At 39.9% G+C, this 15,303-nt stretch overlaps 1 protein-coding gene and 1 long non-coding RNA gene across 5 annotated transcripts in view; both read right to left on the reverse strand.

Annotated features, from left to right (window-relative positions):
* The window catches only part of MOB4 (MOB family member 4, phocein), a 34,005-nt gene extending 18,843 nt beyond the window's left edge, over positions 1 to 15,162 (reverse strand). The window contains exons 1-3 of one of the 3 annotated variants that reach the window (XM_073880684.1): positions 14,937 to 15,162; positions 14,407 to 14,571; positions 788 to 850 (exon numbers count right to left, since the gene is read on the reverse strand). In XM_073880684.1, the coding sequence (XP_073736785.1) occupies positions 788 to 850; positions 14,407 to 14,571; positions 14,937 to 15,122 (414 nt within the window). In that variant the 5' untranslated portion in view covers positions 15,123 to 15,162. Of the gene's footprint in view, positions 1 to 787; positions 864 to 2,988; positions 3,469 to 3,975; positions 4,128 to 14,406; positions 14,572 to 14,936 lie in introns of those variants that run through there. The other 2 variants (XM_025894073.2, XM_073880679.1) reach the window with 2 other exon arrangements.
* LOC141370595 (uncharacterized) lies at positions 12,941 to 14,395 on the reverse strand. 2 transcript variants are annotated; one of them, XR_012374758.1, is made up of 3 exons: positions 13,847 to 14,395; positions 13,247 to 13,336; positions 12,941 to 12,988 (listed from the first exon to the last, which is right to left on the reverse strand). It is a non-coding gene; the product is annotated as an uncharacterized lncRNA (long non-coding RNA). The 2 variants fall into 2 exon arrangements; XR_012374759.1 differs by lacking the exon at positions 13,847 to 14,395 and adding an exon at positions 13,724 to 13,837 and having other exon boundaries at positions 12,968 to 12,988.
* Positions 15,163 to 15,303: the final 141 nt, after the last annotated feature.

Consider the following 15,303-nt stretch of genomic DNA (forward strand, 5'->3'; position numbering starts at 1 on the left):
TTTACTCATTTTGGAAGAACTGCTACATTTTTTTTAAACCCAATGAGTACATATGTGATTCTCAATAAGAATGTGTAAGAGTCTCTTGAGGGGCTTTTCAAACCCCACATGCTACAGAAACCCACCTCCTTGATAATCACTGCCTTAGTAAGCTACTTGATAGTGGCAACAACCTAAAGGGAGGCATCTTAGCCCTCAAATATATTAGAGCTGCACAAAAGTTAAGAACTAATGGTAACTTGGGGCGCCTGGGTGGCTCAGTCGTTAAGTGTCTATCTTCGGCTCAGGTCATGATCCCAGGGTCCTGAGTTCGAGCCCCACATCAGGCTCCCTGCTCAGCAGGAAGCCTGCTTCTTCCTCTCCCACTCCCCCTGCTTGTGTTCCCTCTCTGGCTGTGTCTCTGTCAAATAATCTTTAAAAAAAAAAAAAAAGAATGGTAACTTTTAATAAATTTAGATATATGTTCTCAAGTGTTCAGTCACCAACTATGTTATTTTTCCTACTTAATTGTTATTCTAATTTAGCATTCAATTAACTTTGAATTAAATTCACTCTAAAATAAAATTTGGTACCCTAATTTGGTAGATATTAACAGATACTAAAATGTACTTAAGCTTCATTAGTTTACTATATCATCTTAAAACAAAATGGAGGATTGATAAAAGCTTTAAACAGGCACTCTGTTATTTCCATGGATTCAGACTTGTACTAAAAGATATAAGAATATTTATGCCAAGGGAAGTAAAATACTTAGGTTACTGGAGTTGCAATAAAAACTAGTTATTACCTGCTGAACAGCTAGTGTACTGTCCATTTCATCAAAGGATTCATCAGGCCAATTATAGAAATCCTATTAAAAAAAACTCATTGTTAAAGCACAAAGTTATAAAAAAGCAACATTATTATGATTAGCTTCAATTCTTAATAAAGTTCCAAAGTTACACTAGAGAAGAAAGCTCTCATACCATAAAGAACAGGATTATCAGTGAATAAGGGAACTTTATTCAATGTTTTTAAATGAACACCAAGATTTTATTTAACTGAACTATAAGTTACATTTTTTTCAACCACAAATCCCTCAAATAGGGCTCCCATAACTTTCCATGTATTACCTGAGGAGATAAATCACTTTTTTGTTTATGGTTTAACATTTCTCAAAAAGTTAAGCTGAAAAAGAATCTCCAAGCACTGAATCAGTTTTTTACCAAAAGAGAATAGTTTGTGGTGGGGGTAGTTACTGTTCCATAAGTACTATTGTAAACAGACATTATAAATTATTATTCCAATTCCAAATGGCGTTTTAAATTTCTAAATCAAAATATGAGCTCCATCAAAAAGTAGTCATCCAGCCTTCTTTTAAGGGCGATCAATACTTTTGTGGATCACCTTGCAATGGTTCTGAATTCTTCTATAGATAGTCCATTTCACAGACATTCCCCTAAGTGATTAAGAATCTTCTCATCTGACTTTTTCAGCAAGGTCTACCTATGTATCCTTAGCAGACAGATAAATGTCTCTGGGGTATAACTGGGGGAAACAGTAGTGAACCAATGATCTATAATCCTGTACCAATCAACATGGGTAAGTCTCCAAACATCTTGAGCAAACTGAAGAATTCACTGTATGATACCACATGAGTAAACGTTTAAGAAATCCAAAGCATACCTACAGATATAATGCATACATAGTAAAAGTACGAAGAAAAGGAATAATCATCTTCATTGGTTGGGAGGAGTGAGAAGACAGAACAGAAGAATGTGATAAAGAGGGATTCATCTACATTAGTAATGTCTTAGTTATGAGTGTAGGTGACAGGTATACCTTCGTAAGTGTCTTAAACTTTTCATATCTTTCTTTTTTATAGTTGCCCTGTATGAATGAAAATGAACTTTGTTTTAAAATGTTAAGAAATAAAAACAACTTTCTGGAAATTGTTCCAGGATGTGTCTCCCTAGATACCATCTAAATATTATTGAACACTAGTTTTTAAATTGTTCCTATGTAATTTATACTAAAACTTGTTTCTATCAATTTGCTTTGACTATACTTTCCTTTTTAAAAAAATTAAGGTAGTTTGTAAAATATTTTGTTTTAAAAATATCAGAAACATATAGGAATAGCCAGAAAACACATAAAACTGTTAACTGGTAATCAAATGTTTTGTCTCATCATAACTGTCATATAAACACAAAAGGAACCACAAATCAGCTTAATGAACATTTTCATCTACTTCAGGGAATAAATATTTATTGAAATTATTTGAATATTTATTGAAAACCAACTATGTGCCTATATCCCAATCTAACTAATTAAAAAAAAACAAGTAGAAAAAAGTAGATAGTTCTAAATAAATCATTTAGAATAGACCTATTTCACTGAAGGAAATTAGTGTGACAGACAAGGAATAGGAAAGAATGCTGCTTATGCAGTCTTTTCTTTTTTTAATCCTGACCTTTCCTGTGATGATTTAACAACCTTGATCTATGACAATGTGGAAAAAAGCAAAGGAGATTTCTTATGTGACTTATAACATAGGGAACAGATATGTTACAATATTAACTTAAAATATTTTATAACCTTACAAAATTAAGAATTGAGTAAATAAAAACGAATGGCGATTCTCAGAATGTGAGTACAAAAGTCGACCTCTGCATATAAAAACATAAAAGTTGATCACTTAGGAGAAACAATGTTTCCAAAGAATAAGAAGTTATCTGAGAAAAGAGCATTTATAAATAAAGTTTGGAAAAGGTAAAAAGAAACAATAATATATAAATTTCCAATAATATAAATGTCAGTTCCAGAAGTAACTGACAGCTAAATTTGACTCTAAAATGCGATGTTTAAGCTCAATACTCTAAACTTCAGTACTACTAAAAACTGTTAAAGAGAAAAGGTCACCAGTGAACTAAGAATCCAGAGACTATCTAACCTTGAGCAAATGCAGTCAATTCTCTGGGCTTCAGTTTCCTTATCTGTAACATGGACGTAGGAAGTGTCTGGATCTAAAAGATACTTTGAAAGGACCCCTTTCCAAAATTCTGTACAGGATATTAAAATCTATTCTCTGGCATAGTCAGAGCTCCATGGTTTTTTCCTGGGTTTCCACCCCCCTCCACTTATATCACTTTTTCTTTAAAATTACACTTTAATACCTCTCTTCTGATTTTAAAGAATATATCAACAGCAATGTATTTCAGCTGGCAGACGAATCACATCAAATCTAAATGCCTGTTTGATTTTTCTTTAGAATGTGAGGCATCCCGTCTTTTGAAAACCCCCAGAATCAATACCTAAATGAACACCAACTCACCCCAAATACTGCCCTACTAAAAGTTGATAAAAGTATTAGCACTTCATTCCTTGACTATGCCTCACATAATAAGAAGGAATGACATCTAACCAGGGCAACCTGACGATGAAAACTTGCTGGGGCAGAGAACAGCTGCAGCGAGAAACGGTCAAAGGCAAACTGCAGGAGGAGGATAAAGTAAATTATCACCACCCGGATCCGGCTAGACAAGCTGGATGGCAGAAGCCGGGCAGGCACGTCACAAACCAGGTAGGAACCGGAAGTCAGAAAGAGGTTGGCTGTGTTTACACCCCCTCCAGCCGTGGCGGCCCCGACCCTCACGAAACCCCCAGGGTCACCACCTGGCGGGCCGCGCCCCTCCGACGATGGTCAGCTGTGGTTCAGGTGAGAGGCGAGAACAAGCAGTCGCTGTTGACACGCTCTCAGCCCCGAGCCTTGGCGGTCACCGCCCGCGGCTCCGACCCACCCCCAAGTCAGGGCTCCGCAGGCCTCGCGATCCGCCACCGCCGCCCCAGCCAGACCCGGGGGCTGCGGCTCCGGAAGAGCAGGCCGGGCACGCGTATCCCTGCCCCTCAGCTTACCGCCCCGGCCCAACCTTCCTCTCAGGGGCGGCCAGCGTCGCCACCGAGGGTTCCCCGGTAGGAAAGGTGCAAAGATAGTACCTGCGCCTTGGTGCCCGGCCTGTTTCGCCTCAGCACTGCCGTCCCCTCCGCCATGACCATAGTGCCAGAGTCTGGGCGGCTGGAGTCGATACCCGGATGTAGGGGAAGGCTGCCTGCGCCGGAGGAGGGGGGGTGGGGGCGGGACGGGGTGGAGCGGCGCTCTGGGTCCGGGCGCCAGGGAGGGGCGGTAACTGACGGATCAGCCGTAGCCCGCGCGGAGCAGGGCGGGAGGACCGGGAGGAGTCCCAGAAAGGACCGGCTGGCGGAGGGAGGGACACGAAAGAAGGAACAGCCGACGACTGACACGCAGCGAAGTGGAGGAAGGGAGAGACATTGCGGCGGGGGGCGGGGAGTGGCCTTGGGAGAGCCGACCGGCACCTAGGGCAGCTGCGGGAGTCAGGAAAGCCTGCGTTGACACGTTGGTGCATCTCCCTGGGCTTAAGTTAGTTGCGCTGAAAAGACAGAGCTTGCATAATGGTGACTGTTTCAGTAAACCCTTGTGCAAGCAGATACCCAGAGAAGCATAATTCTGTCCCCAGATCCGCCTAGACAGGCGAAGTGGAAAAACAGGCCAGCAGTCTGGGGAATTTCCTCAGACCCCCGCATGAAACCGACCCAATCTCAAAAAAGACTAGGGCTTAGACTGTCAAATGATATTTTCACCATCCGTTGAGTTAAAAGCCAAGGACCTTTTCAATGACGAGTTTGTGTAGATAAAAGACTCAGAGGCTAATTACCTGAGAGCATGGACATCTGGTATTGTGCGTTAGGCAGACAAAATTAGCTCGTATTTTTTGCAGGTCAGAAGCAGGAGGAGAAAATGCCCCTTGACAGACGGTGGGAGTTGTACATCTTTACATGATTCTAAATTTCCTTTGTTGCAAGTTTTAAGTGTTCTCTTAACGTTATGAAATCATGGGAGTTTTGGCAAACTTTTGTTTCCTGTTTAGAAACGTTAAATCTTTGATCTGGGATAAGGGAGGCCATAGGATACCAAATGGGAAGCCAGCTCACAGGGTGAAAACTGCATATACTAGGGTGATTTCCAAAAGAAGAAAACATCAGATATCCCATCAAATACACCTAAAGGTGTATTGAGAATGCCTGAGAGCTATATCACAGACAGCCTCCAAAAACGGAGGGAGGAATGCAAGAAAGGTTGGTTAAACTATTGGGTGCAAAACTGAATAACTGTCAGTGACTTGGAACTTTGCTCAAAGGGGTTAGACAACAGGAAGTTGGTTTGCCTTTAAGTAAGATTCCTTTTTTCTGGAAGATGGATAGACAGGTAATTTTTCCAGAGCAAGGAACTTAATTCCAACATTACTTCCTAGTATATCAAAAGATTTATTCTTTCCAGAAATATTTATTAAGCCCCACTATGTGTTCAGCACTGAGGTACAAGTATGAAAAGGCCCAATCTTTATAAATTGCTTAGAGTCTAGCAGTAGGGACAAATGCACAATCACCAATTCTCTTGCTAAATATGGTGAGAATCTAGGACAAGTGGCACCCAAATGTTGCCTTCCTAAGAGACACGGGATGGGTCTGGGAAGAGTAGAGTCCTAGGTAGGCTTCTAAGTCCGTGAACAACTCTACCTCACTCCAAGGATTAAGTTAATATTTCTCAGATTGTGTGGTAGTGTCCCTGATTTGCAAATATCAGTTACCTATAATTGAAGGGCCTCATCTTAATGTTCTCTTAAGTCCAGATTTGTTATATGATTTCACCTCATCTGAAAAGAACAAGAGAAAAAGTGAAGAAGTAAGTATTAAATTCAGAAACAATAGGCATTTATCTCTGAAAAGTCTGATAAAATTGCATTAGGATGTCAACTCTGGCCTTGGTCACAGGAAGAACCTTGTTCTTTACAGTTGAAATGTTTCTAGCTCATAACCTTCACATTTTAACTCCTCTGTCAGTCTGCAGATTATGACCTCCAAACAAAAACAATTTTCTAACCAGTGTTAATTTGGGGGGTGAGAGAGGGGAGGGAAGAAGAAGAAAAGAAAGAGCATGAGCATGGATAATAATTACATGTACTAATGGATTACTTGAATATATTGGTTAAGGAATAGTCCTTTTAAAGGTAATATGGCCAAATGGAAAAAACTCTGGGCTGGGATTCAGAAAATCTAGATTCTCTTGCCTGTTGACTGTAAGACTTTGAAAGAACTATCAAAAGTTTCTTTATTTGTAATGAAAATAATGCACAGCACTTCTTTCTACCTCATAGAGGCTGAAAGCAAGTATAAAAGTATTCCTGTGATAATTGGCTGGCTCAGTTGGTAAAGTGCGTGACTCTTGATCTTGAGGTGGTGAGTTCAAACCCCACACTGGGTGTACAGATTACTTAAAAATAAATTTTTTTTAAAGATTTTATTTACTTATTTGACAGAGAGAGACACAGTGAGAGAGGGAACACAAGCAGGGGGAGTGGGAAAGGGAGAAGCGGGCTTCCTGCGGAGCAGGGAGCCCGATGCGGGGCTCGATGCGGGGCTCGATGCGGGGCTCAATGCGGAACTCGGTCCCAGGGCCCTAGGATCAAGACCTGAGCCAAAGGCAGACGCTTAACAACTGAGCCACCCAGGTGCCCCTCTTTTTTTTAAAGATTTTATTTATTTGACAGAGAGAGACACAGCGAGAGAGGGAACACAAGCAGGGGGAGTGGGAGAGGGAGAAGCAAGCTTCCCGTGGAGCAGGGAGCCGGATGTGCTTGATCCCAGGACCCTGGGACCATGACCTGAGCCGAAGGCAGATGCTTAACAACTGAGCCACCCATGCGCCCCCAAAAATAAAATCTTAAAAACAAATTAAATATTCCTTGACATCTATTAAAGTTTTAGAAGAAAATATTTTATTTTATTATTTTTTTAAGATTTTATTTATTTATTTGACAGAGAGAGACAGCGAGAGAGGTAACACAAGCAGGGGAGTGGGAGAGGGAGAAGCAGGCTTCCCGCAGAGCAGGGAGCCGGATGTGGGGCTTGATCCTAGGACCCTGCAACTATAAAAACACCTATAGAAACCATGGAAGAACCTTTAAGTATTAGAGAGGACTTTTCAGTTTGACATAATACCCAGAAGCCATAAATGGAAAATATTAATTCAGCTATACCAAAATGACTTCCTGCAAGTTCAAAGCATAAACAGAATCAAATTCAAAATGATAAACTGGAGGGAAAAACTTATCACAAAGAACCAATTTCCCTAGTAAATAAAGATATCACACAAATCATAAAAGCCCAATTGTCCAATAGACAAGCAGAGGATATTCACAGCCACTAGGAATAGTCGGTTAACAATAAAGGAAACAAAGGTGAGTGTCAAACACAAGATGCTCATCTCATTTCATAATGATAAAAGTAAAATTATAAGAATGGCAAAATAAAACCTTTATAACATCCTCTCTTATTGAGGCTGGGAAGCAATCAGTCTCCATTGCTGTTAGGACTGTTGATTGATAGAACTTCTATGAAGGGCAACTTGGAGATAGGGGTATGTATATACACATATGACTAAAATCCACATACCCTTTGACATAGCAATTAATCTTACAGATATACTTGTTCACGTATGCAAGTAATTTATGCAAAAATTTTATTCACCGCAGAAGTATTTTGAATAGCATAAGACTAGAATTTAAATATTCATCAGTGGAGAATGCTTAAATTATGGTTCACCCATATAACAGAATATTATACAGCTATAATGAAAATTTAAAAGGCTCTTTATGTTCTTTGTAGATTCATTCCAAAGACGATATTAAAAAAGGTGCCAAATGGTGTGTATGGAATGTTATTTTTTGAAAAAGAAAAATGAGTATATTTCACATACATAAGACACGTATGTATACATGCCCTAGCACACATGTGCACACACACTCACACAGAAAATGTACAGGTAAGGTACCCCTGAAAATATAAAATGTAACACTAGTTGCCTCTAAGGATGGAACTCTGTGGCTGGGGGATAGGGGAGGGAAGGATACTTTTCAGTGTATATCTCTTTAGTGTATATCCCCCCTTTTTTTAAGATTTTATTTATTTGAGAGAGAGTGAAAGTGAGAGAGATCACAGAGCGAGGAGAAGCCGACTCACCGCTGAGCAGAGAGCCTGATGCTGCGCTCAATCACAGGACCCTGGGATCATGACCAAACTAGAAGACAGACGCTTAACCAACTGAGCCCCCCAGGCGCCTCAGTGTATATCCTTTTGAATTTTTAACTATGTGAATGTTACCCATTTTTATTTTATTTTTTTAAGATTATTTATTTAGTTGACAGAGAGAGAGAAGGAACACAAGAAGGGGAGTGGGAGAGGGAGAAGCAGGCTTCCCGCTGAACAGGGAGCCTGATGCGGGGCTCAATCCCAGGACCCCGGGATCATGACCTCAGCTGAAGGCAGACACTTAACGACTGAGCCACCCAGGCACCCTACCCATTTTTAAGTAAAATCAAAGTTTAAGGAAAAAAAATAACAGGCCTGACTCAAAATGTTAAGGGACATCGAGTCCCCTCCTTTTACAGTTAATTCTTAAAACTAAGAGGGGTTAGGTGATTTGTCCATGTCATAGAACTATAATGTAAGCAACACAGGATCATAGCTTAGATTTGTTTGGGCTTTCTCTACAAGGTTGCTTAACAGTAAAGGAAACCACGTAAATACTCTTCACATAAATAAATCAAAAGCTCAAAACTCCATTTTGGTGTGGGTGCAGTGAAACAACAACTTGCTGGAAGAGGCATGACTTGGTATCACTCTGGAGAGCAATCTGGTAGTCCTTACCAAGAAGGTTAAAAATGTTCATAACCAGGTAAGTGCAGGTGAAGACTTGCCTTATCAGGTATCAAACTTAAATATAAAAGTTTATATTTATATTGAATACAATGTGGTGGAATAGAGAAATCAATGGAACAAGCCTATAAAACCCACAAGTAGACGTATTTAAAAATGTACAATAAAGGTGATACCTCAAATTTCAAGGTGGGGTAGTGGTGGTGGGTAAAATGGTTAAAGTTGACACAAGCTAATCATTGGTTAAAAAAAGACACATAGACCATATAGTAAATAAATTATGGATTAATTAAATGTTCAGTATTTTAAAAACTACTAGAAGTGAGATTTGACTAGCTAGAAACAAAAACTGCACATCAAATTAGGACAAATATGACAAGTTAGTACCTCTAATATATAAAACCTTATGATCCATGTTCGTTGATGGTAATGCAAAAGGGTGCAGCCACTATGGAAAACAGTACATAGATTCCTCAAAAAATTAAAAATAGAGGGGCACTTGGCGAGCTCAGTTGGTGGAGTGTGCAACTCTTGTTCTTGGGGTTGTGACTTGGAGCCCTCTGATGGGTGTCCAGATTTCTTAAAAAAAATAAAATCTTAAAAAAAATTAAAAATAGAACTACCATAGTTTTAAGATTTTATTATGAGAGAGAGAGATAGATGGGACATGAGCGGGGGGGGGGGAGAGGGAGGGGCAGACTCCCTGCTAAGCAGGGAGCTTAGTGGGGGGCTGGATCCCAGGACCCCAGGATCACAACCTGAGCCAAACGCAGACACTTAATCAACAGAGCCACCCAGGCACCCCAGAACTACCATAGTTCTATCTAGCAATCCCACTTCTGCATATTTATCCGAAAGAACTGAAATCAGGAATCTCTAAAAGATATTAGCACTTCCATGTTAATTGCAGCACTATTCACAAGAGCTAAAGATGTAGAAACAACCTAAATGTCCATCTCTCAGAAGAATGGATAAAGGAAACATGGTATATATACATTCAGCTTTAAACAAGTAAATACTGCAATATGTGACATGAATAAACTTTGAGGACATTATAATAGTCAAACACAGCATAAATACTGTAATATTCCACTTATCTAAAATAGTCACTCATAGAAGCAGAGTAGAATGTAGGTGCCAGGGACTGGGGGCAAGGGGGGGAATGGTGAGCTGCTAATCAAGACATAATGTTCCAGATAAGCAAGATGAAAAAGTTCTAAAGATGTGCTGTTACAACACTGTGCCTATAATTAACAATACCGTATTGTACACTTAAAAATCTGTTAAGAGGATAAATCTCATGTTATTTTTTTAAAAGATTTTTTATTTATTTATTTGAGAGAGAGAGAACGAGAGATAGAGAGCACGAGAGAGAAGAGGGTCAGAGGGAGAAGCAGACTCCCTGCTGAGCAGGGAGCCTGATGTGGGACTCGATCCTGGGACTCCAGGATCATGACCTGAGCTGAAGGCAGTCGCTTAACCAACTGAGCCACCCAGGTGCCCTCATGTTGTGTTCTTATAATAAAATAAAATTGAAACCTTATAATCAACTTTTTAGATAAAAGTTTTTGTAAAGCATACACTTGCTGGAATAATAGTAGGGAAAACCATGTTAACAGTAATACCCATGCAAACACAATAGCTTCCGAGTAATTTTATTCTCAATTTCCCCAATTTTTTGTGTAGAGTAGTTTAAAGCACACTTTTTTAAAAGATGTTATTCATTGAGAAACAGATCGAATGTGTGTGGGGGGGTGGTAGAGCGAGAATCTCAGACTCCATGCCACATGTGGAGCCCAAACTCATGACCCTGAGATCATGACCCGAGCCCAAATCAGGAGTTGGACCCTTAACCAACTGAGCCACCCACGCACCCCTTGAAGCATACTTTGGAGTCAGACAAACCTGATTTCAATCCTAAACTATGACTTAAAAGGGGTATCACCTTGAGCAAGTTATTCTTTACCTATGAGGCAAGGAATAGCCACCTCACAGGGTTGCTTAATTACATGTAATTAAGCAAGATTATGTATTAAATGCGTAGAACAGTGCATGGCAAATGCTCAAAAATGGTAGTATAATCACAAAAATTCCAGTTGTAATTCTATTTTACCTTATTTTTTTGTTGACCAAAAGATAAATGACAGCATAATGTTGTGAAACGTGGTTCCACACCCTCAGCACTTTTTTGGCCTAAATTTCTCATGCCAAAATTCTTTTCCCTATTAATTCCCATATCATCTCACAATCTAAAATTATTTTAGAAATTCTGCTAGACAAGCATCATGGGACTACTTCTATGGCACCAAAACAAACAAGAACTCCCCCATCCTTCTAATTTAGGAGATTATAAATGGAGTCCTGAAATTTTAAACATACTTGGGATGATCCAAGGTTTGGAAACTATTGCCTTATCTCAAACTCATTTGCTTGGGTGTTTGAAAAACAGAATTGGGGAACATGGCCTCTGCACTGGTTGCCCAACTCTACAATTTACCAGCCATGGAGCCTTGAAGAAGTTTCCTCATCTCTACTGAGTCAGTTTTCTCATTGGTAAAACAAGGAAATCCATGCTTGACAAGGTTATAAAGAGCAAAACAGATTATCTAGCTGTCCTTCAGGGACAATAGGAAACTGATGACCCACTATGGTGCTGTAAATTAAACTTTTAATAATTCTCATAACTGAGGATAACAAAGATTAAGCCTTAGTATACCAAGTGGCACCAAAGCATTAACGTACACACACACTTTACTGATAAGGACATGACCGAAAGTTGAGACTTACTCCATGCCATTTACAATTTTTTTAAGATTTTGAGAGAACATAGCAGGGGGAGCAGCAGAGAGAAGCCAGCTCCTTAATGAGCAGGGAGCCTGATTTGGGGCTCAATCCTGGGACCCTGGGATCATGACCTGAGCCAAAGGTAGACGCTTAACTGAGCCACTCAGGTGCCTGCCATTTACTTCATTTAGATTTCAATTCCATACGACAAATATAGGGCACACTCTAAAAGACATGATCAGACTAATTTATAGGTAACCAAAACTAGAAAATGTGACCAAGAATAGCTGGTCTGAGAGGCAGTTTAGGGGTTGGTAATCAAGTCTGGTGTAGGACTGTTTGGATTCAAACCTTCTCTCTCTAGCTGCTATAGCTAAATCAAGCTATTTGTCCAGCTCTAACTCCGTTTCCTATTTGTTAAATTCAACAAATTATGAACTAGATACCAGTAATTACCACTCAGGTACTACCCATCCCTGATCGCAGTGGTTATCAACAAGGATTGAAATGATGTGTATCGAGTGCTTAGAATTATCTGACAAAGTAGCCACAGACGAAGTTTCAGACAGCAGCATCTGGAGGTGGACTGCCAAATCTGCCTTTGCCACTTCCTACTGTGCTTGGTTATTACTCAACGTGTGTGTGGTGTTTGTGTGTGCCTTACCTTCCTCATTTGCAAGATGAGAATGACTGTACCCTAGAGGGTTGTTGAAAGATTAGGCAAAAGTGATATGCACCAAGAACCCACAACAGTAGCCAGTGGAATTCTGCTCCTGAGGTGTTAGCTGTAATCACCAGCATGCAGCACATAAAAGGCATTCAACCAGTAGTAGCTATTAAACCTTCCATGGATTTTTTTCGAAGTAAATTATGTAGAAGTATTAAAAACTGGGCAACTTCACTAAGTTTTTCTAAATACTTACAAAACAAGATATTTAACACTAGATTCCATAAATGACTATACTTCAATGTAAGCTTGTTATACATGAGGTTAAAATACTGCTACTTTTAAAAATGTGAGTAAGTGTAAATCAATGGCTTTGTATCAGCATCAATAATCTGTGTAATAAAGTTAAATTCAATGTGAAGAGTGGAAAGCCTGTTTCCCAGAAATCTCTGCAGGTTACTTAAAAAAAAAAAATTGGAGAACCCTAAAACCATCTTAAATTACCAAATAAAGATTAACCACTCATTTATGCATTTTTATTTACTAATGTTTGTATCAGTACACTAAAACTGAATTTTAGAGACACTGGATATCATTAGTTTGGATACCATTAGTTTATTATAAAAGAGAGACATGAAAATTATTTACATGATGAAAGATTTCACAACTTCACTGGAATGGGCAGCTTCACTTCATGCCATTTTAATAATGATTTCAGTCCACATACTTTCCGAGAATGTCACCATCTCTAAATAAGAAATAATCCTGCAAAGAGAGAAGCCATTAGTTAAGAAAACTAGTAATAAATATTTAACTTTATTAGACTTTATTTATTTGACAGAGAAAGAGAACACAAGCAGGGGAGTGGCAGAGAAGCAGGTTCCCCACTGAGCAGGGAGCCCAGTGTGGGACTCGATCCCAGTACCCTGGGATCACCATCTGAACCAAAGGCAGCCGCTTAACTGACTGGGCCACCGAGGTGCCCCACAAATATTTTAACTTTTAAGAAATAAGTTTACACACCTTGTCATCCAGAACTACTTTGGTGCCTCCATATTCTGGGAGAAGAACTTTATCTCCAACTTTCACACTAACTGGTTGAATCTCTCCACCCTTAAAAAAAAATAAGGATATTTATCAGCAAAACACCTAGTTCACCAAATATTTACACCTTCTATTAATTAAATATGCTCATTCAAATCAACTGTTAAAAAAGAATTTGGTGACCAAGTGATATGATTTACACTATAATCACAGTTCTTCGCTCAAAAATATCACTGTAGAATTACTTTGAAACAATGCATACATGGAGGCTTAAACTAAAACCTAATTTCACAGTAAAGTTCAGAGTTAAAATGGTGAAGCTAACTTAAGCTAACTTTTTCATTGTTAAATATTAACATAACCTCCAGACTACGTGAAATAAATCAGTTTTAAAAACCAGATTATGGTAGTCAAATTTAACAACTTCTAATACACAAACATTCAACAAGTATTTACAGAATTTGGAACATATACTTCTTTCATGATTCAATTTCTTTTCAATCAAAGTGCAGGTTTAAGGAGAGAGACTGCAGCATAATGCCCCCTCCCCAAAACCTTCCTATTCTGACTCCAAGATACCTCCTTGTTATAACTTTCTTTCTTACAGGCAACTGGAACAATGCAATCAATGTATCTGACTCCAAAGGCATTTATTATGTATTCTGGCTGACTTTCAAATCTGAAGTCTCATCAATTGGAGAATGCCTTTAAGGCTAGGTCCAAACTATTCCTTTCAGTAGTATACCAACTAAGGCCAAAAATGGTTAAAAGATTAGGGCAATTACAGTGTTAGAGGTTAAATCTAGAGTTTAAATTTCCCCTCAACTCGTAAAAGCACCCATGGGTCATCCGTAAGCATTATTTTTTGTTTTTTCAAAAAATTAGAATTTGAAGAAAACGCTGGTCATACTAGACTACCAAATGGTTACTGATTTTAATACTCTGGAACTCTCCATCACACAAAATAAGCAACTTCATTCTACAGTCATTTTCGATGAAGAAGCAGATTAGACGTGACTGAATTAGGGAATGATCCTGAAGATAACACAAAGCTATTTAACAGACCACTTTTAATAATCACCAAGAACTTTTTCCTCCTCCACTTCACATAAAAATAGTTCCACCTTAGCCCCATTTACCTTTCCTTTAGAGCCCGATCCAACAGCTACTACTGTTGCTTGCAACACTTTTCCTTGAGATTTTTCTGGAAGCATAATACCTCCTTTGGTTACAGTTTCAGCTGCGCTCCTTTCAACTAAAACTCGGTCAAAGAGGGGAAGAAACTTTCTAAACGCCTGCCCTGCCTGTAAAAAGAGAAATGTTAAATTTGAAACAAAAACAGTTATGTGATTACCTTAAAAGCGTTACACATCAAAAAGCACGTGTGGCTTTCAAATTCAACGCCAAAAAAAAAAAGATTATTCGTTCAAGAAAACCACTTGAATGTTTTGCTCTACGTTCTGAGTTTAATTTCCCATTCCGTATTATGTTAGGGGTCGTTGTTGGCTCCTCTGGTCAGCAATCAGACGAGCTTTAAGGGTAACCTTAGTTTATTTCAAGGTCAAATATTTTCCTTCCTCAGATTTCTCTGGAAAATTTCAGCAAAAACAGTGAACCCCTGCGCCTGGAGCCAAGCTTTTCAAGATATTACCACCCACAAAGGCCTCACAGGAGACTCGGGTCCGCCGCGGCGCGTGCGTCTGGGTTCCAGCCCCCAGGTCCACAGGCGTGCGGGGCACACGCGCGCAGAGCCCTTAGCGGAGAGCCCCGGCCTCTCCAGGGTTGTTGCAGGCGCGGATGACTCAATGGCCCCTACCCTCCAGGTAGGCCCAAAGAGAAGCGTCCGGCTGCCCATGCGCTTCAAGCAGAGCCGGGCTCTCCGGCCTCCAGTCCATGCGGGACTCACCATGACGCCGACCGCCGCAGTTGGTACTCCGCTCTGGAGCTGCCGCCTCTGCAAGAAGACCCGCAGTACGACCCTTCGGCCACGTGAACGTGGGAAAAGGCCCCCCCCGCCGCCGGGCCCCCCCCCCCCC

The sequence above is a fragment of the Callorhinus ursinus genome, unplaced genomic scaffold, assembly GCF_003265705.2.
Source record: "Callorhinus ursinus isolate GAN/ISIS: 27379988/994484 unplaced genomic scaffold, GSC_fseal_2.0 scaffold2, whole genome shotgun sequence".
NCBI lineage: Eukaryota > Metazoa > Chordata > Mammalia > Carnivora > Otariidae > Callorhinus > Callorhinus ursinus.